Here is a 23,442-nt window from a genome sequence, read left to right on the forward strand (position 1 = left end):
TTTCGGCCGTGTGCGGTGCAGAGCACCCGCCGCGCCCGCCGTATACAACAACCGCTTCTTCCTGGATCGCCGCGCACAGACCAATTACGAGAGAGAGAGAGAGAGGAGAGAGAGGGAGAGACAAAAGAAAAGAAGGAAAAAGCGACAACAACAGGAAAAAAGCTATCAAGCAGAAAAACTGAATTTGCTCAAGAATCAAACCCCGAGAGAGATTTACAGAAACGATCGACTTCTCATATACTGAGTAGTATTGGTTGACGTGAAAACACAGCTTTTAACTTTTTGCGAGATACTTAGAAACCACTTTATAGAAAAAGTTAAAAAGCACACAATCCATTTAGGAGAAATTCAAAGTTTATTTGCTGAAAATTGGTTTTGAAATGGCTGAGATAACCGAAACAAAGTAAAGCAAAGCACTCATAATAAAAGGTGGGTCCCACCTTCTATTAGGATCATTTTGTTTTGCATATCTCAGTCATTTCATAACCAATATTCATTTAATAAATTTTGAATTCCTCTTAGTCTTGGAATTATATATTATGCTCTTCAATATTGCATAAGAAGTTTCCTCATTATCTTCAAAAAATGTAAAAATCATCATTAAAAAAAAAGCATTGGGAAACCTCAATTCCCATCTCATTAATTTCAACACATTTATTATCTAATGAATCAGGTGGAACGGAAGGGAGAAGCTGCTGCACCCCCCCCCCCAATTCAATTTCAATTTTAGTTTGGTATTTCTCGATGGAAAATGCATTAGATATTTTAAGAAATCGTGGAAAAGTGAAAAAAAATCGAAAATAGTCTTTAAAAAAATTAAACAAAACAATTGAGATCAGATATGATAATTATGACGTTGCGAAGATTCTGACCTTACATTCTTCCCGTCTAATTGGGGAGGGGTATAGTCATTGACCCTTGATGGGGTGAGTCCTCCCCTAAAAATAAACAAACAAAAACAACCCCACAAACAAACAGACAAACAAACAAACAAAAAACAAAACAAAATTCCAATGCCCCAACCCCTGCTAATACATTAGCGATATAAAAATGAATAAAAATGAATACATGATGATGATGATCGTGAGAGCATAACATGATATACATAATAGGCGAAACTAATGAACTGCAGACGGGACAAAATCTCCAAATAGTTTGGAAGTATGTATACGGTGTATAGCATCTAATGTTCCAAGTGGTTAAATGGTTAATGAGAAAGCAAAGAAACTAAAGAGAAGGAGAAAAAACCTATTAGTTACTTGATAAATTTTGCGTGAATGAGCGCGACATATAAAAGCCTTGTCATTTCATTTGCAATCTGCCTAAGTCACTTTGTCTTGATAGGCCTATAAATGCGAACAAGACGAAAATTCAAGATGTATTCAAAGCAAACTTTTATGATATGATATCGAGATCCCTTTTAGACACTCCCATTATATCCATTATATACTATTTATCATGCAAATATCATACATGCATGTACTGATCTGTCTGAGAAAAATCCTGGAAATTCAGTACTTTTAATGTGTTCAAAGAAAGCAACCCCAAAGCAACACATATTTTCGTTGTCATTTCAAACCCCGCTAAGCACTTATCTAATGTTGTTGTTTACTAAGTATTTAAGAATTATGATGATTGTACATTAGCGGGTGATGATGCCAATTAACATTATATGTAGTTCATAAAAATCGTCCTGATTTTTTATTATTGTTGTGTATAAAGATTTTTTTTTTTCAGTTCCAGTATTAAATGATAAGACTTATATGATTATCTGTATATTATAGCTTCGTGATAGTTTCCAGCGGTGAAGTCCAAGACAATAGGCCCGACCAAGTGATTATAACTCTCTTCACGGATGGTGGACATAAACGGAAATTTGTGCACTATGATCCTCCCTATTATAGTTCCTGATGATATAATATATTACTTTTATATGTTCCCTTATTAGTGCCTGCAGACTTGTCCCTAGAATTCAAGGGAGGTTTTTCATTTTTTTTTGTGATAAAATATTGATAATCATTGATTATTGCAGTTTCTAAAAAAGAAACAAAAATGCAGATCTCTCATACAATTGGGATTATGACTGTATATTACATGTCGATAGGCCCCCTTCGTAGGAAAACAAATTTCGATTCCAAAACTCGTGAACTCTATTCTTTTTTATTTGAGATATTTGCAATTGAACCTGCTTAAAAAATAAAAAACAGTGAAAATTATAGGAAAATATGCGATTCATATTATATGATAACTTGAAATTTTCCTCAACGTTATATAACTATAATGCGGTATCAAAAGCCTATTTTGCTTTATTTGTGATGGTGGACTTATTGAATGTTTAAGAATGCAACATTCTACGCTTTGTAAAACGTTTTTTTTTTTGCAATCAACCTTTGACTCTAATTAATGTCCATTCGTCCCTGTAATAGCCTATGTGGCGGTGACATCATCATGCACCTCGTTGTACTCATGCACGACCTTTCTGCGTGAACATTGGCGATTTGAAAACTATCAAAACAGTTTTTTTTTCTGTGAATGATATAGAAAACATGTTTGATAAAAACATAGTGATAGGCGTATCTAAAATTAACACTTTCACACCAAGATTTAGCGAAGATTTGTGTCATAGTAGATGATTATAGGGCCTATACAGGGGCGGCGCAGCCGTGGGGGCCGTGCACTTTTTGTGCACTATACAAAGGAATACATAAGGTGTCATAGCTGAAGAAACCCGGAAGTGGACGGGGAGAGACGAGCTGAGGACCTTTTTTTTTTTTTTGCTTGTCAGCTGAAGAAACCCGGAAGTGGACGGGGACGGGGAGAAATGAGCTGAGGACCATTTTTTTTTTTTTTTTTTTTGGCTTGTTTGCTCATGAAACCCGGAAGTGGGCCCCCACACTTTTGAAAACACTGCGCCGGCCCAGAGTAAAACATGGGTATGGTGATCGTGCTTTTTCCGTTATGGGACCAAAATTGTAGAATCAGTTACCTCTTCAGTTAAGGGAACTGTCATCGAAAGAGTCATTCAAATCCAAACTTAAAACTTATCTGTTCCTTTCATACTGAGGACTGTAATTGCTGTATGTCATTAATATTGGATCAATATTGTATTTTTAATTGGTATATGTTGTATTCTTTATTTGGTATATATTTGTTTTTGTTTACCATTTTCTTATTTGTTGAAATGTTTGAATATGTATATGCATGTAAATATATATTTTTTTCATTTTTGAAGCGCCATGAGCACTGAAAAGTGGACATGTGCGCTATACAAGTAGCCACTATTATTATTACTATTATTATTATTATTTATTATTATTATTATTATTATTATTATTATTATTATTATTATTATTATCATTATTATATACCGTCGTCCCCTGATCCAGGAGGTCTAATCATGAACGATTGCGAGGTATGATGATTATTTGATACCGGACAGTGGAACAGTAGAAGAACTATACAAGAGGAGGAGGAGGAGGAGGAGGAGGAGGAGGCGGAGGAGGAGGAGAAAAAGAAGAAGAAGAAGAAGAAGAAGAAAAGTTCCGTGGCCCCTGACAGTTCAGTATTCAAAGTAGAAAGTAAACAATCAAGAGTGGTTCAAAATTATGAATCGTATTAATTCGTTGTCAATTATGTAGTATGTACCCTCATCAATTAAATTAGTGTAAACAAACCATCTATAGCTGTTTGATATTTCAACGTCTTCTAGAGTGAGATTGCGTCATATATTCCTTCAGGATGGAAACTAGACGCAAAAGAAAACGGCATCGTCATTGTTGGATCAGTGTGTGGTTTTTTGTCGGAATCGACGCAGGCGAGAACAATCAGTATTTGGTGCTTTTAGGACCACCATTGGGCTATAGATGTCCAGAAAGTGCACGTTAAGATATACGGCGAAAGCTGCTTTATGAACCAAATTTGCTTATTATACGGATGGAATACGCGAATTTGCACACACAGTACAGTGCGTGTAGGCCGTACAAAAAAATCCCCTTCTTATACTAGGTTCCTGGACAACTCGACCGCGGGATAAGTCGTCCCTGGACAACTCGTCCCTACCCCTGGACAGCTCGACCGGGTCGAGCTGTCCAGGGTCGGGTTTGCGATTGGACAACTCGACCCGACTTATTTTGTTGCATTTTTCTTCGTGAAATCAATGATTTTAGTCGTGTCCATGCTTTGATTGAGAGGAGTGATATGTGAAAAAGTGTTTTAGTGAATTCATACAACATTTTCTCGATTTTTCTGCTAATACGGGGCAATAAATTTACGGTATTTTTCCAGTTGCGAAAATCTCGGTTACCAAGCTTTTTATCGTGGTGACAGCCAGTACGAAGTGATCAATCTGTTTGGAAATCTCCGTCAAATGATGAGAAAAGATGAGCAAAAGTTGATTTTCATGGTAGATACGCATTTATTCTACCCTCGGAGACATTTTCATATGCAGCAAAACCGTTTTAGTGACAAAAAAATGAACAAAATCCTTGCCTGTCGAGTCGCCTTAGCTCGTGATCGTACGTACGTACGTCGCGCGGTGGGCGGGTGGAGCTGCACTTCGTCCGAGGCCTCAAACCAGTGCCACATGCGCCGGCGCGCTCCCCGGCCCCGTGCGTAACCACGTAGAATTGAGTTAAAAGAGCAACACACGTGCACTCGATCAATTTGTTTCGAAATTTTCCGTCAAACAATGAGAAAGATCAGCATAAGTTAATTTTCGAAGTAGATACACATTTCTCCTACCCTTGGCGACATTTTGGTATGCAGTAAAACAGTTTTAGTAACAAAAAATGAACAAAATCCATGCCTGTCGAGTCACCGTCGTCGCACGCAGCTGTGAGCGGTTCACTCCGCAGCCGGGTCGGCACGTCACATGTGGTGGGCAGGTACAGGTGGAGGCCTCAAGCCTGTGCCACATGCGCCGGGGCGCTCCCCGTGCGGAACGAACCAACCTCGAACTGAGACAAGTTGAAGAGCGACACACTCGGCACAATACGGTGAGATACATTTTGTTTGAAAATTTCGATAAAATGTTGAAAATCAACAACCGTTGCCTATTCCATATTAGTATGTTTTATGTTCTACTTTTGGAAACATTTTTATAAGTAGTGGAAACAGTTCAGCTTGAAAAATGGAACAAATTTTGGGTAGGTATAGCCATGATAGAGCATCCACCAGCCATTTAAAAGGGCTAGCGTTAATAGGGCCCATAACTTGTGATACTCATGCAATTAATTTACCTTTTTGGGAGCAGTGTTTTCAAAAATGTTCAAGATATCGCATTTGATTCATATGTGTAGGTCTGTTGGATCATAAAACATCCTAACATATAACATTTTTGCAATACCTGGTACAGCCAAAATGTAAGGAGATATCAATCAGTGTTTTTCTCAATAAACCGTAACTGCATACGCTTTGCCTTTAGTCTGGAAACATTTATTTTACCTATATTTATATTTTGTGTATTCAACAACAATTGATATCAATTATAGTCTATACGGACTCAAATTTTTACAGTGGTTGTTTCTATCCCTAATTCACATTTTAGAAATATTCCAAGGCACTGATGCTGGGTGTTTGTTTCATCTGCAAATAGTAGATTAATATGCCTTTAAAGAAACCTCTTCCCCATGCCATGTTCGTAGCTCGAATCTGGTGAGGTTCCTTACGCATTCGTCAACAGGAAAGTGTATAAGATAGATTTTAAGTCGAAGTTGAAATTTAAGATTGTCTAAAATCATGGCATGCTCTGCGTGCCTTCAATGTTGTTCAACTTTCTAGTAAAAGTGAAAATTTTGGAGACATTTTTTCATGTAGGCATCAATAATCAATAATACAAAGTACGGTAAATATGAATAACAACAGAATTTTCTGTAACTTTTAGGCCTACTGATAATTTGAATTGGGTGATAATTAGCCTAATGAAATTAAATGAGGAAACCAGTGGCAAGCCATAATTTTTAGTCAATCTTTAATTAACTTATTAAGTTCAACTTCGCAGAGCTACCAAGTCTCACACATTCTGCGTGAGACTCAAGCATTTAGGGCCTGTCTCACGATCTCACGCAGGGCACCTATTTTTCTCACGCATCGGGTGAACTGCGGTCTGCAATTTGTGCCAAACATAAAGGAGCATAGCTCAAAGGATTCAAGTGATAGTTGCAATTGAAGGTATATTTCCCTTTTGTCTTTCAAAATTAGTAAAAAATAGTCACTTAAGTATGCACCAGATCGCATCATTAAGAGCTAATAATTCAAAAAAGCTCCCTACCATGATGGGAGGGGTGACACCCTCCTCGTTCGCATGCGCATGCGCGCGAGCGCCGAAACGTCGAGTCATGAAAATCTCACTCATAAAAGTTTTTGGAACTTGGCATCTCTGACTTCGTGAAACACAGTCAGAGGATGCTTGTGGCATCCCATTGCTGTTCACAATCCAATTGTCTAATGAGGTGGTTCTGTTGCCGCAGAGCAGGAGGGTAGGCAGGGGCAAACCAAATCTCACCTGCTTAAAATTAAACGGGCTATCAGAATCGTCAATACAGGCCCCCACCTTTTTTTTTTCATATCTTTGAACGGTCAGACACTGATTATGAAGTGCTCATGCCAGCATGGGTACAGCTCTGCAATTTGGTGCATACCATGCATGTCTGCTATACAACTAATGTCATAGAGATCTGAGATCAAGGACTGATACCCTAGAATCTACTAAATTTAAGTACGTAACATTAGACGTAGGCCCTACAATCTAGAACTAGTTCTACTAACTATACTTGCATTTTAAATCCTCAGATGTAACCCATATTGTTGCCATCAGTCCTGGTACTGATTGCATAAATGCAGTGCCATTAGATTCAGTGATGGATAATAATAATAATAAGTACAGCATTTGTAATGCGCCTTGGCTCCAGGGGAGGCTGCACTGAGTGCACGCCCCCCCCCCCTTCTTTGTTTTTTTCTTGTTGAACTGAAAGAAATAAAAAGAAAAAAAAATAGGGGAGGGCTGCATTCCCCCCCCCCCCCTTTCATTTTGTAAATGTGCCCCCTTATTCGGTATTCCTGCATCCGCGTCATTGAAAATTTGACAGTCTAATTAGTATGACTTTTCAACGTTTTGGGACATTTAGATTGCTTTTGGTGTAGGTGTATGGAAGTGGGAGAATGTGATGCAACATATAAAAGGATCGAGGTGTAGACTAGAATGAATGATTTACAGAAAATTCCATTTACCATACTTTTTTTAATGAAATTAGTATGTAGATCTATGACTTCCTTTGACCATTTTCTTGGTTTATGTATGACTCGCATTGTTGTTCCAATGCCTTCTGAAAGAGGTAATGGTAATACAATGCAATGGCTCTTTCTTAAAATGCACTAGCTTAGAAAATTAGAGTTTTGTTGATTTGTTGATTTGTTTTTGTATTTTTCTTTTTTAATATTGCTGTAACCATGCCACACATGTCAATATAAACTTCTTTTTAAATATCCAGAGATGTTGGCACCAAAACGTTAAAAATGTATTTCTACTTCTAAATGAAAGTAGGACAAACATAGGACCTACTTTGTCTGTTTAGTTGAACTTTTGTATTCGCTTCCATTGTTTTTGCTGCCAAACTTTTTTTTTCTTTTTTTTTCTTTGCGGGTTTCAGCCACAGTACCTCCCACATGCTCAGCCTATTGCTATTTCGCTCATGTGTTTTAATGATTTGCTGCATTTGTTCAATCCACATACTATTTGAGTTTCATTCCCCTTTCACATCTTAATAAGTAATGACGCAATTCAGCTGCATGGCCTGACAAAAAAGGTATGCACTCACAGCATGTTGAGCATTTATTGCCAAAATTTTGTTCATGGTTAAAGGGTGTGTACAGTTCTGGTCGAGGTGAAGATTTAGCTTTTAACGTTTTGTGAGATATTCAGAAACCACTCTATGAGATGTCAAAGAGCATGCAGTTCTAAGGGGTATCAAAAGTTTATTCGATGGAAATCGTTTTTGGAATGGCTGAGATATCCAAAAACAAGGTAAAACAAAGAGATACTAATAAAGTTGGGGCATGTCGCCTTTTATTATTAGCACTTTTTTGGATATCTCAGCCATTAGAAAACCAATTTTCATCAAATAAACGTTGAATCCTTCTTAAAATTACATGCTTTTTCATATTTCATAAGAGGCTTTTCATTATCTCACTTAGGAATTTTCAAAACATGAATCCCTACCTCAACCAGTACCGTACAGTCCCTTTAAGTTTTATGACTGACGTGAACAAGATCAAAAGATTTTTAGAGACCTCTTTTTATGTCATCCATATAGAATTTTGTTCAGTACCGGTACTCTTATTTCATAAAGGTACAAAGATGCAGTTATATTAATAGTATGTAGGGCCAGGTCATGTGGTAACCAGGTGCAGTTGCCAACGGCGAGCTAACACAAAGAGAAAAAAAAGAATATCTTACCCAGTACAACATTAGCTAATTACCAGTAGCTTCAATCTCATTTGGTGCTTCATATCATTGACTAACATTTAACACATTCTGTTTTGTTTTGTTTTGTTGTTGTTTTTTGTGGTGGGGTGTTTTTGTATGTTTTTTTTTTTTGACATTAGAGAAATGATTGCATGTCTGCAACTTACAATCTTTTGTGCATAATGCTTTGAGCTGTGATATGTTTTCCTCGTTTGATGTGGCATTTGGTTTACTTTGTGTGGGCGTGTTATGTGAGCAATTTTTCTTCTTTTTTTTTCCATGTGGGGTGTGTTTCTTTTCTTCTTTTTTTTTGGGGGGGGGGGGGGGAGGGGGTTGAAAGTCCTCCTGTCATATCTCTTACAGAAAATCATCTGCACCATTTTTACCTTAAAACTGTGGTCATGCTGTTTTGTAATTCTTCTTTTCATGTTGAGCATATTGTAGCATAGAACTTTGTTGTTGATATTTATCCTTTTGTTATTAACCCTCATGATTTGTCTTTCTCAATGTTTATGAAGCTTTTTGATCGCACAACTCCGATTGTGATATCTTTGCAGTTGTATTTGATTAGTAATGACTATGTTGGTTAAATTATTATTATTATTATCATTATTATTATTTCTACTACTATTATTTATAGTGCGCTTTTCCCACAAGGCCCAAAGCGCTTACAATCAATTCAAAACATGTACGACAGTATGTAAAATAATGGATAAATGTTACAGCTAAGAACTAGTTGCTACTGAAAAGATGTGTTTTCAAGGCTTTTTTGAACACACTGACTGATGGAGACTGTCTAACGGTAAGTGGTAAATTGTTCCAGTGCTTTGAAGCAGACACAGTAAATGTCCTAAATGTGACATTTATTTTGTTAAGTGTGTGTGTGTGTGTGTGTGTGTTTTCAGGCTTTCAGCTGTCATGGAGTCTAATGAGGTCATATTTGGATTTTACAGAAAATACACTAAGAGCCACATGCTAGAAAAAGTAGTTCTAAAATAATAATTATAGTACTCCCTCACACATACACACACACACAAATTGCCTAAGTGGACATGTTGTTGTTTTGAAATTTTCCACATTACTACATGCATGTGCTAATTTTTCTATCATTTCATGAATCACGACTGTGTACATGTATGGAGACCGGTTTTCTCCCTTTGATGTACATGTATCTCTCACAGGTAATATCACACTGTTTACTTTTGACTTTTATATGTATTGCACTGTGTTGTCATGGTACTATAGGGGAATCATGTGAAAACAATATGGAAATATGTAGGTTGCAGCTACTAGTATATCAACATTTGTTGTCTTAAAGGACAAGTCCACCTTCATATACATAAGGATTCAAAAAGTGCAGCATTATTAGTAGAACACAGGAGGAAAATTGGACAATCCGTTCAAAAGTTACGAATATTTTAAGTATCTGCGCAGTCACTGCTGGAAGAGAAGACTACTACAGTGTATGATGTCACATGCGTACAACTATATAAGGAAAATAAAAAGAGAATTTCACAAAACTTTACTTTTTGAATAAAGTGCACATTTCTTCGACTAGCTACTGACGTATGTTAAGGGTAATATTATTCCTCCTGCCTTCAGAAAGAGAGAAGTCAAGTGTTCTTTTGTTATGCGAGAAAAATAGAAATACTGTATGTTGAATTTTCTTTATTCTTTCTTTATATCGTTGTACTCATGTGACATCACAAGCTATAGCAGTCTTTTCATCCAGCTGTGACTGAGCAGAAACTTCAAAAATTCATAACTTTTTAACGGATTGTCCGATTTTGCTCAAACTCTCACTGATGTGTTCTACTAATATTGCTGCATTCACTCAACCCACATGTCTATGAAGGTGAACTTGTCCTTTAAAAACTTGAGTCTTTGTCGGTGTTGGCAATAATTAGACATCATAGAAGGTTTTTGTTTTATGGTGTACAGCATGCATTTTTTTCTCAGTTACGCCCATTCTTCACACCTCAGCACCAAGTACTCGTACTTCTTTTCATCATTCACCCTCAAGACTGTATGCATGAAATATATTCTCTTCAGACTCACATTTAAAAGACAAATCACACGACAACAAACAAGGAAAATCACACTCCAATAGTCAAGTTAATCAGAGTAGAATTGCAATCAATTCATCGATTTAATGAATGATATACATAAACAGGGACTCTCACTTTTAAAGTGAAGTATCACAGACAAATGTATTGCACATAAGTTATTTATATGCCAATGTGTTTAGACGACACCTAATCACGAATATTTCTGTGAAACTGTACCATGTCATCTCTCTGGCTGTCACTCATGCTGTCATATCGGTTTGACAGATTTATAACAAAAACAAAAATGAAAATGTGAACTCTGGACAGAGCTCAGAAATTGCAATGTGTCACATGTCACAGGAGGGAACAACCCTTTTACTGTATTGCACGAAAGAAGGACTCATCAAAGTCTATAAGTCTGGAAGTGTTCAGTGTTACTAGGCAGGCCCCTCAGACAGTGCCCCGTGGTGCAGCTCCGTAGAGGTGGGAACATCTCCGAAGCAGCTGTGATGCGGTGACATTTCCTTGGTCGAAGTCATCCCAGTGCCGGAACAGACGTCCTTGAGCCGTTGTCGCTGCCCTCCTCTGGCGCTTTGTGAGCTTCTGCAGGCTGATGAGACGCCTTGTCATGTCCACCAGGTCTGCCTCCCGTTTCAGAAGAGCCATCAGTGCATACACACCGAGTGCCTTTCCTGCTGCCCTCCCGTTGAGCCGATGATGCCAACCCTCCACGTCATTGTTCGTCCTCACCGCTCTGCCGTAGACAGACCAAGATGCAGCCGGGAACGAGCCATCCAGCCATGTGTCTTGGATGTACTCGTAGACCTGTAATGAAAAGATTAATGATCGGATAAAGACTTATTTTTTTGTGCTGAGTGCTCTCATTGTACCTTGTCCCATATGTACCTCCACATCCCCTCCAGTGGCAGATCCAGAGGGGGCACACGGGGTGCCTTCCCCCACTTTATATATATTTTTCTTTTATCAAAAGAAACTGGAACTATCACTCGATTAATACCCCTACCAAACACTGAAGGAGTTGACTTAACTTGCAATGTTTACTCTGTTTCCAATGCTTCTTATCAAAAAACTAAAGCAGTAAATCCCCGGCAATGCTTTTTTTTTCAACATTGAACAAATGTATATTTTGTTTGACAAAAGTCATATTTGCCATCTCCAGTCAAGTGTTCAAAACCTGAGTGAGTAAGGTATGTAACTTGGCAACTTCTATAATTTCCAAATTTCCAAATATACTGCTTCCATGGCAATGCATTGTTCACCAATCATGAAAGATTGTGTATCTTTGTACTCTAGCGGTCGCATGTGGCAAATTTCAAGTCACATGCTCAAAGACTGAGGGACTTAACTGAATCCACAGTATTTTTTGTATGATTTTCATTCAAAATATGCTGTTTACACGGCAACACATTGTCCAACAATGACATCAAAATAAATTTGCACATGTACATACTATAGCAGTCACATCTACCAAATTGTAAGCCAAATGCTCATACTCGGGGAGTTAGCTAAACCCACAGTATATTTGTATGATTTTCATTCCAAATATGCTGTTACCATGGCAACACGTTGCTCAACAGTGATTAAAGTTGGAAGTTTGCTCATCTTTACTAAAGTGGTCATATGTGCTAAATTCCAAGCAAAATGCTCAAAGCTTTTACGAGAATATGGCATTGCCATGGCAACGCGTGATGAATTACTAAATGAAACAGGTGTAATAAAAATCTTCCTTTGATAGCGGGCAAGCATGCCAAATTTGGGGTCAATTGCTAAAAAAAGTGGAGAGTAATTCGATCCAAAACAGTTTTCTAAGATTTAGAAAAAAAAATGACATTGCCATGACATCATTGCAAATTTAGACTTTGCAAAATGTTGTTTTTTGGAAAAAATTTTATATGGTGATAAGTTTTGTGGTACAAATTGGCAAAGTACATGTGATTATGGTTGTGCTTTTTTGTTGTTATTATGGTCTTTGTTTTTATGTTATATAGGCATGAAACATTAGATTCAACAGATTTTTTTTTTTCAGATTTTTCCTCACAAACACAAAAGGCTTTTCATAGAAATCCACTACATATCTTCAAACATACCAAATGTTACCTTAATATCGTAAATGCTTATAAAGTTTCCAAACAGAAAAGTCTATTTCTTTTTCAGAAAAATGCAATAGCCATTGCAATATTGTATATAGTACAAACATAAAGAGTGTTTATTGGATACAGTTAAACTACACCAGACATCAAGCTGGGGACACCAATCAGGCACAATTAATCATTTAAATTGCCATTTGAATGCATGCAAAGCAAGAATGCCAGTTTATTGGAGGAAGTGTGCCAAACTTTGTCATCTGTCACACTGAGTACTTATGAAAAATTTGCAGTGCAATTTGGTTGATTTTATTGAAAAGAAATCAATGTTTCAGAACCGTGTCACATTTTCCGTTTTCATATTTCACATTTTCTTTTTTTTTCCTTTTTCTTTTTTTTTTTGTGCCATACATGTGTGCCTCCCTTGTGCCTGCGGATTGAGCTTAAAAACTTAACTTGGTAAAGGCAGTTAGTGTATCTTTTGCATGTATTTGAACACCTGAGTTGTTAGTCTGTATATGACACATTGAAATCCTGAAAACATCACTTTCATTACCTCATTCAGTCTGGCAGTGTTGTTACGCTGCTGTAACTGCTGGAACGCAGAAGGGATCTGGTTCGCAGGCAGGAAAGGGAGGGCCATGATCTCCTTCAGCAGTTGTTGCATCTCCTCATCCCGTGTGTAGGCATCTGCGAGGCCCACTCTTTGCAGCTTCCGCCATACCGCTTGCTTCCAATGGAACACACAGCCCAGGATGCGAATCTGCAGATGTGACAAGTACAAGTTGTATATGGTTATTATTATCTCACTCACTCTTATTTATTTCTGATGTCCTTTCAAACAGAATGTCTTCTTTTTTTTTCAGAAAAATGCAATAACCATGGCAATGTTGTATTGAGTACAAACATAAAGGGTGTACTGGATATATTTAAGCTACACCAGACATCAAGTTGTGGACACCAATCAAGCAAAATTAATCATTTAAATTGTCATTTGAATACATGCAAAGCAAGAATGCCTGTTTATTGGAGGAAGTGTGCCAAAATTTTTTATCTGTCACACTGAGTAGCTATGAAAACTTTGCCATGGCACATACAGCATGCTATTAGCATGAATACACAGATAGCTGCTAAAAGAGTTCCATCATATAGCAGTTCAAATCTAACAATAAGTCCTGGATACTGTTTTATGAAGAGTTAAAATAATTTAGATAGTTGATTTCAATTGTAAGTCTATGGCAGCCTGTGTGGGAAGAAAATTTTAAATTATTTTATCATTTGATAAAATGGGGCCCTGGGCAGTCATGTTTCGTGTCTTCTTATCAGTTAACCTGGGAGATATATGTAGACAGTATCACTTGTGATCTCATTGAGACTAGAAAAAGTTATGAGTTTTCGTGAGGCTAATTCAGATATTGATAACTTTATTAGAACAAAGGAGTTTTTCATTACCCCTGGAAACACTCTTGGCAGGGCCTTCCAGATGGCCTTCTCGAAGTCCACCACGACCTCCCTGACGCTCGGTGGCTGTGGCATAGCCTCCTTCAGTGCACGAAGTGCCGCGATGTATTCTCCCGACCGCTTACCACACATCAAGATATACGCTAAAGGCACCTGCTTGCAGCAGGTCCCTTCCTTCACGAATGCGTGCACCGTGAGCAGCTGGTACATCGGTTGTCTGACGACCTGGAGTGGGAAGGATGGAGAAGGAGAACAAGATAGAGAAGAAGGAAAGAAATGTGATTACATTCTGGTCCTCTGGAAGTAGATCATCGTCACTGGGTGATATATTTGCAGGTTTGCTATGCTTTAATTAGACTTGACCAAGGCTAAATACATTTGTGTGTGATTGATATGCTATTGATTATTTATACACATGAGTATAGCAGACAGCCAGTTGCATGCTGTCTAAAAAGGGAACTACAAAATGTTTATTGAATCATGTTAATGATTGACTGACATGGACAGCACTGCTTTCTTTGTTATACAAAATGATTATGAGTAGGTGTGTTTCATGCATTCAATGAATAGGTAATCCTGTTCAAAAGACAAATTTAACAGTGAAATGTAGGGGGCCATCAGCGTGAGCATATGTTTGATGAGGATAATGGCCTCAAACGTCAACATGATGTTACACAATGATTAGTGTTTGCCAGCAACACTCAACTTGAAAGAGTATGTAAGCTCAATATATGCAGTGTTAGGCCTAATGTACACCTATTTCTTTCATGTGCACCTTGACTCCAATATGGCAATGTCTTCTCAAATTGCAGCGTAGACATTTTTATTATGAGTTATAATTAGTTATATCATTTTGAGTTATTTTGGGCCTATAATAAGGCGCATAGCTCAAAAGATTAGAGTGATAGTTGCAATTGAAGGTAGATTATTTTCCTTTTGTCTTTCAAAATAAGTACAGAGATATATGCACCTGATCGCACCACTACGAGCTAAGAATTGAAAAAGCTCCTTACCGTGGGAGGCCACAGGGGGGAAAAACCCCTCCCACACCCTCGCTCGCGTGCACATTCGCTCGCCGAGATGCCGAGTCATGAAAATCTCACTCATAAAATTTTTTTTGAACTTGGCATCCCTGCGTGTGTGGGGGGGGGGGGGGGGGCACTTGTGTGTATGTTAACTCCTGAATGTTACAGAATACATACATGAATGACTTGGAAATCACGCTGGATAGATGGACTTTCTGCTGATGTTGACGTCTTACAAATTTATTTGTTGTTAATGTGTCCAGCAAATTTTGTTTCGATTATCCCAAATTACACGTTGGAAATGCACTGTTATCATGGCAATGTATTTTTCGTCTCTCTTGGCAAATGGGGATTGCACAAGTGTAAATTGAACTCTACAGCAAAATCTTGTCCTGCAAACTTGCAAGTACTTCCAATCTTTTATTTTGAAGGCATGTTACAAACATTAGATTATGAAATATGAAATATGATAAAATATCGTGTCTGCAATTATTATGAGTGCAAATATTCCTCAGAATCAGAAAATGAGTAGTCATATCTGCAAGTAAATGTAGTTTCATGCACAAATCTTACCCTTGATTTTGCGAGTCGCAATCTTCTATTGCCATGAAAACATACTTTCTGAACCGGTTGCTATGAGCTGCATTCAAAACTTCTTATCTGGTTATCCATGTGTGCCAGTATTCTTGTGACTTGCTTGAAAACGAGCGGTGTGACCATGAAAATCTGGGAGAATAGATAGGTTCCCAAACCATACATCTGATATTGCTGGTAATAACACACTATTCCCATGGTTTCACAGCTTCCGAAATTGTTGGAAAGTGTGCTTTACTACATCCGTAAAGATTATTTGTCCATCGTACAGCTGTTAACTTGAAGAAATTTGTCAAATTTGTTAGAACAAATGCAAAAGTGAACCAATACCTGTAGATTATTCTGCAAGCATTTTTCTTGATTTTGAGGGCCACAATGTGATATAACCAAGGAAACACATTTCCCAATAACATTGACAAACATGCCTAGCACAACTTTGCATTTTCTCCCATACACTGTGTATGCAAATATTTTTGAACATATAAACTGGAGAAGAGGTTGGATGTGTTGGGCCTTTCAAATGGTATTGAAGACCTCAATGTGCAGCTACCTTTCCAATAATCTTGAGAAATGAATCCAGAAGAAAAAAGAGCTCCTATAAGATTCAATGTCAAGCAATAAACCTATAAATTACTGAAAAGCTGGAGTAATTTTCATGCACGAGAATATTGAACAATATCCACTACCAAATTTTCAGATTATGATGGTCAAAATTTATTATTTCCCTTGCAGTGTGGCATGATTCAGAACACGCTGTGTGCAATCTTACATTCACCTTGAACCAGATGACAAACTTTGTTTTGATGGCTTGTAGACTGGAGTAGTTTTGATCAGCATGCCTTCTACTTGACATTTATCATGTGAAGAGAATAAGTTTGTATTGGTTTAAAAACTGATTATGAGAGTACTGATGGTACCAGTCTCATGTGCCCAGTTTCTGAAGGTTGATTGCTCAAATACCAAGATTAATTTGAATTCACAAGATTTACAACAAAGTGACAGTCCAACCACTAGACTCAGAGCAAATCTTGCATATCCCCTTACACAGTTTTTGTGGAAGGGATATGCAAGAGTGGTTTCTCATGAAATTTTGTCACAAATCACAGTGGTAACAAATGCGGTTATAATGAAATTCTGGTTATAACAAAGTGAAAATTCAGACCATAACAATATCCAATTTTTGCATCTTTATTGTTTAATTATTCATTAATAATAACACATAAATATGAAAGGAGATAACTACCAGTCTCAAGAACTTCATTATAATGGGAGTCCACTGTTATACTGATTCAAATGTGGTTCACATATTCATCAATTGGTTTGCATATCAGTGTTGATCTGCTTGGGAAATAGTCCAGTGACAACTGCACAGTTATGTCGAGTCTGCAGTGGAGTGAGACTGACTTTTTTCTCCCACATCCTCCCTTCTTCCCACAGGAGTCACACTTGGGGAATATAGGCGAGCAGTGTCACATGGCATCGACTGGAACTGCGATGGCTGTCTTGCTGACCAGGTACTTGTCTTGAAGTGTGACACATTCACATCGTTAAAGATTATGTTGTGTATTGAGCCCTTTATTGGAGACAACTGAGAATCGATGAGAATGAAGGATGGAAGTAGGGCCAGAATGCATTGGGATGATACTGTGACTAAAATGCTGCATTTGATGTTTTCATATCATTGGTGGTACTTTTAAAAGCCTTTCTATATGAGTGTGGGACACATTTCCTCATGAAGTGTTTGAACATGACCAACAACTCCTATTCAAAACATTGTTTCAGGGACTTGCAATGTGACTGCCTAATCATTTGTCATGTGAAGTTAGCGATGGTTGCCACACAACTACCCAAACAAATCTAAAACTTGTGAACAGTGAGCAAAGACACAAGTATGGAAAAGAAGCAAACAAACACAGAAATTAAAAAAGAAACACATAAACAGATATGATATGCATGGTTTGTCATTTTTCTGAACCCCCCCCCCCACACTTGCTCTCTGTCCTATCTCTTTAGCCCCAGCCTGTTGGAGAGAGTACGAGGATCTCTGAAGCCGTGGATGACGACATTGAGCAGCAATCAGCCCTGAGGGACGAGACGTCGGTGCATCAGGCGGATGCAGTTCCCCAGGAGCCTGACGGAGCAGAGACGTCTGCTGAGCACGACGACGAGAGTGACGGCAACAGTACCAGTGACCACATGGAGGAGGAATCCTCATCTGATGTCGACGAGCCTGAGCCTGTTACGTACCAGGAGATCAGGAGAGGGTCTCAACGGGGACATCACAAGCTGGTTGACAGCCGAGGATACACCTACGGAGTCAGGAGCAGAGGACAGAACAGCATAATATGGAGGTAACAATGTGTGATGGACGTAGATGTCATAGAGTACATGATAAATACATTTGTGGTATCAAAGATCCCATGCTTACAGCGTTTCTTAATCAGTTGAAACACAGAAATCAGAAGTTTTTTAATACCCAAATGTAGTACAATAAATCTGGCATGGTAACAACAATGAAAAAGTGCGAACAGAAGGTTGCGTTTGGTTGCATGCAAACTATGATTCATCCAAATGTGAGCAGTTTAAGAGCACAACTAGATAATGAATTTGGGTGTAAAAAGGTTGAACCAAACAAAGTCATTGATTGAACTGATTTATTCAAATGAGAGTAATTTTAAATTTATTGAAGTGATGAGAAGGTTATGCTTTGCTTTTTTCAAGCAGGGCAACAGACTAAATACAAAATTAACAAAATGAGCAGTAGTCTTGTAGTGTGCCTTTAATTATCCCACATGAGGTCATGATTTCATTGTAAAGCTGTAAATTGTATTATGCCAAGTATTGGTGACTGATGCATGCATGTTCGTACTTGTGTCCATTGTTCTTTCATTAGGTGTTCTGTTAGGAACAGACAGCTGACCTGCATGGCAACGGTCAGGCAGCAAGGAGGAACTTACCAGGCCGGCCCTCGTCCCCATCTGCATCAGCCGACTCCCGGTGAGCTACATGGTCTGATCCTTCGCAAGCAGCTGAAGAGAGAGGCAAAGCGACATCCGTTCAGATCGGGGGCAGCCATAGCCGAGGACGTCCTTCTCAGCCGCGGTGTCAACATGCACTCTGCGAAACCTGACAGCATGACCAGACTGGCCAACCGTTTGCGGGCACAGCAGCGTCCCAAGGAGCCGAGGAACCTGCATTTCGACCTACAGGACAGCTTTGTTCCCGAAGGTGAGAAATGGAAGGGAATAGGTTTCAGTACAAATGGAAAGCTCTGCAATTGTGTCACCATGTATAAGAACTGTTTTACTGTAATTATTCATGACTATATGGCATTGGCCTGAAGATGGAAGATATAACATATCCAACATTAAGGTGCTGCAGATCGTATGAATGTGCAGCTATTGAATTCTATAGAATGTCACATTGTCTGAATAATGTGATATCACAGTCGAATGTACACTCTGTTTGCCGAGCCTCGAATGATTTTGCTTTGTCACCAACCTTCCCCTCCCCCCCCCCCCCCCCCCCCCCCCCTCACCACCACCACACAAAGTTATTGCCAATTATACAAACACTTATCAATTCACTGGTTTTTCTTCATTGACTTATTTGTTCATACAGACTTCCTGGTGGCTGATCTGCGGTCACACCATCGGAGGACACTGGTCCTGGCGACACCGGACCAGTTGCGAGTCCTCGCCAGGGCCAGGACATGGTACATGGATGGGACATTCAAGGTACTTTAATTATAAAGAACATGTCAGTATTCTATTGCAAGGCAAAGATTGTGAACTTACGACAAGAAGCAGTACAATCAAAAGTATCATGCCTTTATTATCTCCTCGGGTTATGTTTTATTGGCATCGATTTGTCTATGTTCAAAATAACTCAAAATGATATAACTAATTATAACTCATAATAAAAATGTCTACGCTGCAATTTGAGAAGACATTGCCATATTGGAGTCAAGGTGCACATGAAAGAAATATGTGTACATTAGGCCTAACACTGCATATATTGAGCTTACATACTCTTTCAAGTTGTGTGTAGCTGGCAAACACTAATCATTGTGTAACATCATGTTGACGTTTGAGGCCATTATCCTCATCAAACAAATGCTCACGCTGATGGCCCCCTACATTTCACTGTTAAATTTGTCTTTTGAACAGGATTACCTATTCACTGAATGCATGAAACACACCTACTCATAATCATTTTGTGTAACAAAGAAAGCAGTGCTGTCCATGTCAGTCAATCATTAACATGATTCAATAAACATTTTGTAGTTCCCTTTTTAGACAGAATGCAACTGGCTGTCTGCTATACTCATGTGTAAAAAAAAAAAAAAATAGAATGCAAACACATATCAACAGCATATCAATCACACACAAATGTATTTAGCCTTGGTCAAGTCTAATTAAAGCATAGCAAACCTGCAAATATATCACCCAGTGACGATGATCTACTTCCAGAGGACCAGATTGTAATCACATTTCTTTCCTTCTTCTCTATCTTGTTCTCCTTCTCCATCCTTCCCACTCCAGGTCGTCAGACAACCGATGTACCAGCTGCTCACGGTGCACGCATTCGTGAAGGAAGGGACCTGCTGCAAGCAGGTGCCTTTAGCGTATATCTTGATGTGTGGTAAGCGGTCGGGAGAATACATCGCGGCACTTCGTGCACTGAAGGAGGCTATGCCACAGCCACCGAGCGTCAGGGAGGTCGTGGTGGACTTCGAGAAGGCCATCTGGAAGGCCCTGCCAAGAGTGTTTCCAGGGGTAATGAAAAACTCCTTTGTTCTAATAAAGTTATCAATATCTGAATTAGCCTCACGAAAACTTTTTCTAGTCTCGATGAGATCACAAGTGATACTGTCTACATATATCTCACAGGTTAACTGATAAGAAGACACGAAACATGACTGCCCAGGGCCCCATTTTATCAAATGATAAAATAATTTAAAATTTTCTTCCCACACAGGCTGCCATAGACTTACAGTTGAAATCAACTATCTAAATTATTTTAACTCTTCATAAAACAGTATCCAGGACTTATTGTTAGATTTGAACTGCTATATGATGGAACTCTTTTAGCAGCTATCTGTGTATTCATGCTAATAGCATGCTGTATGTGCCATGGCAAAGTTTTCATAGCTACTCAGTGTGACAGATAAAAAAATTTGGCACACTTCCTCCAATAAACAGGCATTCTTGCTTTGCATGTATTCAAATGACAATTTAAATAATTGTGCTTGATTGGTGTCCACAACTTGATGTCTGGTGTAGCTTAAATATATCCAGTACACCCTTTATGTTTGTACTCAATACAACATTGCCATGGTTATTGCATTTTTCTGAAAAAAAAAGAAGACATTCTGTTTGAAAGGACATCAGAAATAATAAGAGTGAGTGAGATAATAATAACCATATACAACTTGTACTTGTCACATCTGCAGATTCGCATCCTGGGCTGTGTGTTCCATTGGAAGCAAGCGGTATGGCGGAAGCTGCAAAGAGTGGGCCTCGCAGATGCCTACACACGGGATGAGGAGATGCAACAACTGCTGAAGGAGATCATGGCCCTCCCTTTCCTGCCTGCGAACCAGATCCCCCCTGCGTTCCAGCAGTTACAGCAGCGCAACAACACTGCCAGACTGAATGAGGTAATGAAAGTGATGTTTTCAGGCTTTCAATGTGTCATATACAGACTAACAAATCAGGTGTTCAAATACATGCAAACGATACACTAACTGCCTTTACCAAGTTAAGTTTTTAAGCTCAATTCGCAGGCACAAGGGAGGCACACATGTATGGCAAAAAAAAAAAGGAAGAAGAAAAAAAAAAGAAAATGTGAAATATGAAAACGGGAAATGTGACACGGATCTGAAACACTGATTTCTTTTCAATAAAATCAACCAAAATGCACTGCAAATTTTTCTTAAGTACTCAGTGTGACAGATGACAAAGTTTGGCACACTTCCTCCAATAAACAGGCATTCTTGCTTTGCATGCATTCAAATGGCAATTCAAATGATTAATTGTGCTCGATTGGTGTCCCCAGCTTGATGTCTGGTGTAGTTTAAATGTATCCAATGTACACTCTTTATGTTTGTACTATAGGCCTATACAATATTGCCGTGGCTATTGCATTTTTCTATTTAAAAAAAATAGACTATTCTGTTTGGAAACTTTATAAGCATTTAAGATACAAGGTAACATTTGGTATGTTTGAAGATATGTAGTGAATTTCTATGAAAAGCCTTTTGTGTTTGTTAGGAAAAATCTGAAAAAAAATTCCATTGAATCTATTGTTTCATGCCTATATTGCTTGGAATTTGGCACATATGACCACTTTAGTAAAGATGAGCAAACTTCAACTTAAATCATTGTTGAGCAACGTGTTGCCATGGTAACAGCGTATTTGGAATGAAAATCGTACAAATATACTGTGGGTTTAGCTAACTCCCCGAGTATGAGCATTTGGCTGACAATTTGGAAGATGTGACTGCTATAGTATGTACATGTGCAAATTTATTTTGATGTCATTGTTGGACAATGTGTTGCCGTGTAAACAGCATATTTTGAATGAAAATCATACAAAAAATACTGTGAATTCAGTTAAGTCCCTCAGTCTTTGAGCATGTGACTTGAAATTTGCCACATGCAACCGCTAGAGTACAAAGATGCACAATCTTTCATGATTGGTGAACAATGCATTGCCATGGAAGCAGTATATTTGGAAATTTGGAAATTATAGAAGTTGCCAATTTACGTACCTTACTCACTCAGGTTTTGAACACTTGACTGGAGATGGCAAATATGACTATTGTCAAACAAAATATACATTTGTTCAATGTTGAAAAAAAAAAAAACATTGCTGGGGATTTACTGCTTTAGTTTTTTGATAAGAAGCATTGGAAACAGAGTAAACATTGCAAGTTAAGTCAACTCCTTCAGTGTTTGGTTGGGGTATTAATCGAGTGATAGTTCCAGTTTCTTTTGATAAAAGAAAAATATATATAAAGTGGGGGAAGGCACCCCGTGTGCCCCCTCTGGATCTGCCACTGGAGGGGATGTGGAGGTACATATGGGACAAGGTACAATGAGAGCACTCAGCACAAAAAAATAAGTCTTTATCCGATCATTAATCTTTTCATTACAGGTCTACGAGTACATCCAAGACACATGGCTGGATGGCTCGTACCCGGCTGCATCTTGGTCTGTCTACGGCAGAGCGGTGAGGACGAACAATGACGTGGAGGGTTGGCACCATCGGCTCAACGGGAGGGCAGCAGGAAAGGCACTCGGTGTGTATGCACTGATGGCTCTTCTGAAACGGGAGGCAGACCTGGTGGACATGACAAGGCGTCTCATCAGCCTGCAGAAGCTCACAAAGCGCCAGAGGAGGGCAGCGACAACGGCTCAAGGACGTCTGTTCCGGCACTGGGATGACTTCGACCAAGGAAATGTCACCGCATCACAGCTGCTTCGGAGATGTTCCCACCTCTACGGAGCTGCACCACGGGGCACTGTCTGAGGGGCCTGCCTAGTAACACTGAACACTTCCAGACTTATAGACTTTGATGAGTCCTTCTTTCGTGCAATACAGTAAAAGGGTTGTTCCCTCCTGTGACATGTGACACATTGCAATTTCTGAGCTCTGTCCAGAGTTCACATTTTCATTTTTGTTTTTGTTATAAATCTGTCAAACCGATATGACAGCATGAGTGACAGCCAGAGAGATGACAT

General features: G+C 38.7%; 2 protein-coding genes across 2 annotated transcripts; one reads left to right on the plus strand and one right to left on the minus strand.

Annotated features, from left to right (window-relative positions):
* Window positions 1-10,959: 10,959 nt before the first annotated feature.
* Window positions 10,960-13,257, minus strand: LOC139741011 (uncharacterized). The gene is made up of 2 exons (XM_071651600.1): window positions 13,171-13,257; window positions 10,960-11,334 (listed from the first exon to the last, which is right to left on the minus strand). Exons 1-2 carry the CDS (start codon window positions 13,255-13,257, stop codon window positions 10,960-10,962), a joined length of 462 nt encoding a protein of 153 aa, XP_071507701.1.
* Window positions 13,258-14,314: 1,057 nt separating this feature from the next.
* Window positions 14,315-23,230, plus strand: LOC139741012 (uncharacterized). The gene is made up of 8 exons (XM_071651601.1): window positions 14,315-14,411; window positions 17,132-17,208; window positions 17,708-18,045; window positions 18,588-18,922; window positions 19,316-19,431; window positions 20,239-20,472; window positions 21,150-21,356; window positions 22,856-23,230. Exons 1-8 carry the CDS (start codon window positions 14,315-14,317, stop codon window positions 23,228-23,230), a joined length of 1,779 nt encoding a protein of 592 aa, XP_071507702.1.
* The last annotated feature ends 212 nt before the right edge of the window (window positions 23,231-23,442 follow it).

Source organism: Diadema antillarum, unplaced genomic scaffold (assembly GCF_040938485.1).
Source record: "Diadema antillarum isolate AM-2024a unplaced genomic scaffold, OU_Dant_1.0 seq00000897_RagTag, whole genome shotgun sequence".
NCBI lineage: Eukaryota > Metazoa > Echinodermata > Echinoidea > Diadematoida > Diadematidae > Diadema > Diadema antillarum.

Bases quoted from the DNA above. Each gene is read 5' to 3' on its own strand.
- LOC139741011 (XM_071651600.1), bottom strand. From the start codon at position 13,257: ATGGCCCTCCCTTTCCTGCCTGCGAACCAGATCCCTTCTGCGTTCCAG. The intron at 11,335-13,170 runs GTAATGAAAGTG...TTTTCATTACAG, and splicing joins ACACTGCCAGACTGAATGAG to GTCTACGAGTACATCCAAGA.
- LOC139741012 (XM_071651601.1), top strand. From the start codon at position 14,315: ATGGAGAAGGAGAACAAGATAGAGAAGAAGGAAAGAAATGTGATTACA. The intron at 19,432-20,238 runs GTACTTTAATTA...TTCCCACTCCAG, and splicing joins ACATGGATGGGACATTCAAG to GTCGTCAGACAACCGATGTA. The intron at 21,357-22,855 runs GTAATGAAAGTG...TTTTCATTACAG, and splicing joins ACACTGCCAGACTGAATGAG to GTCTACGAGTACATCCAAGA.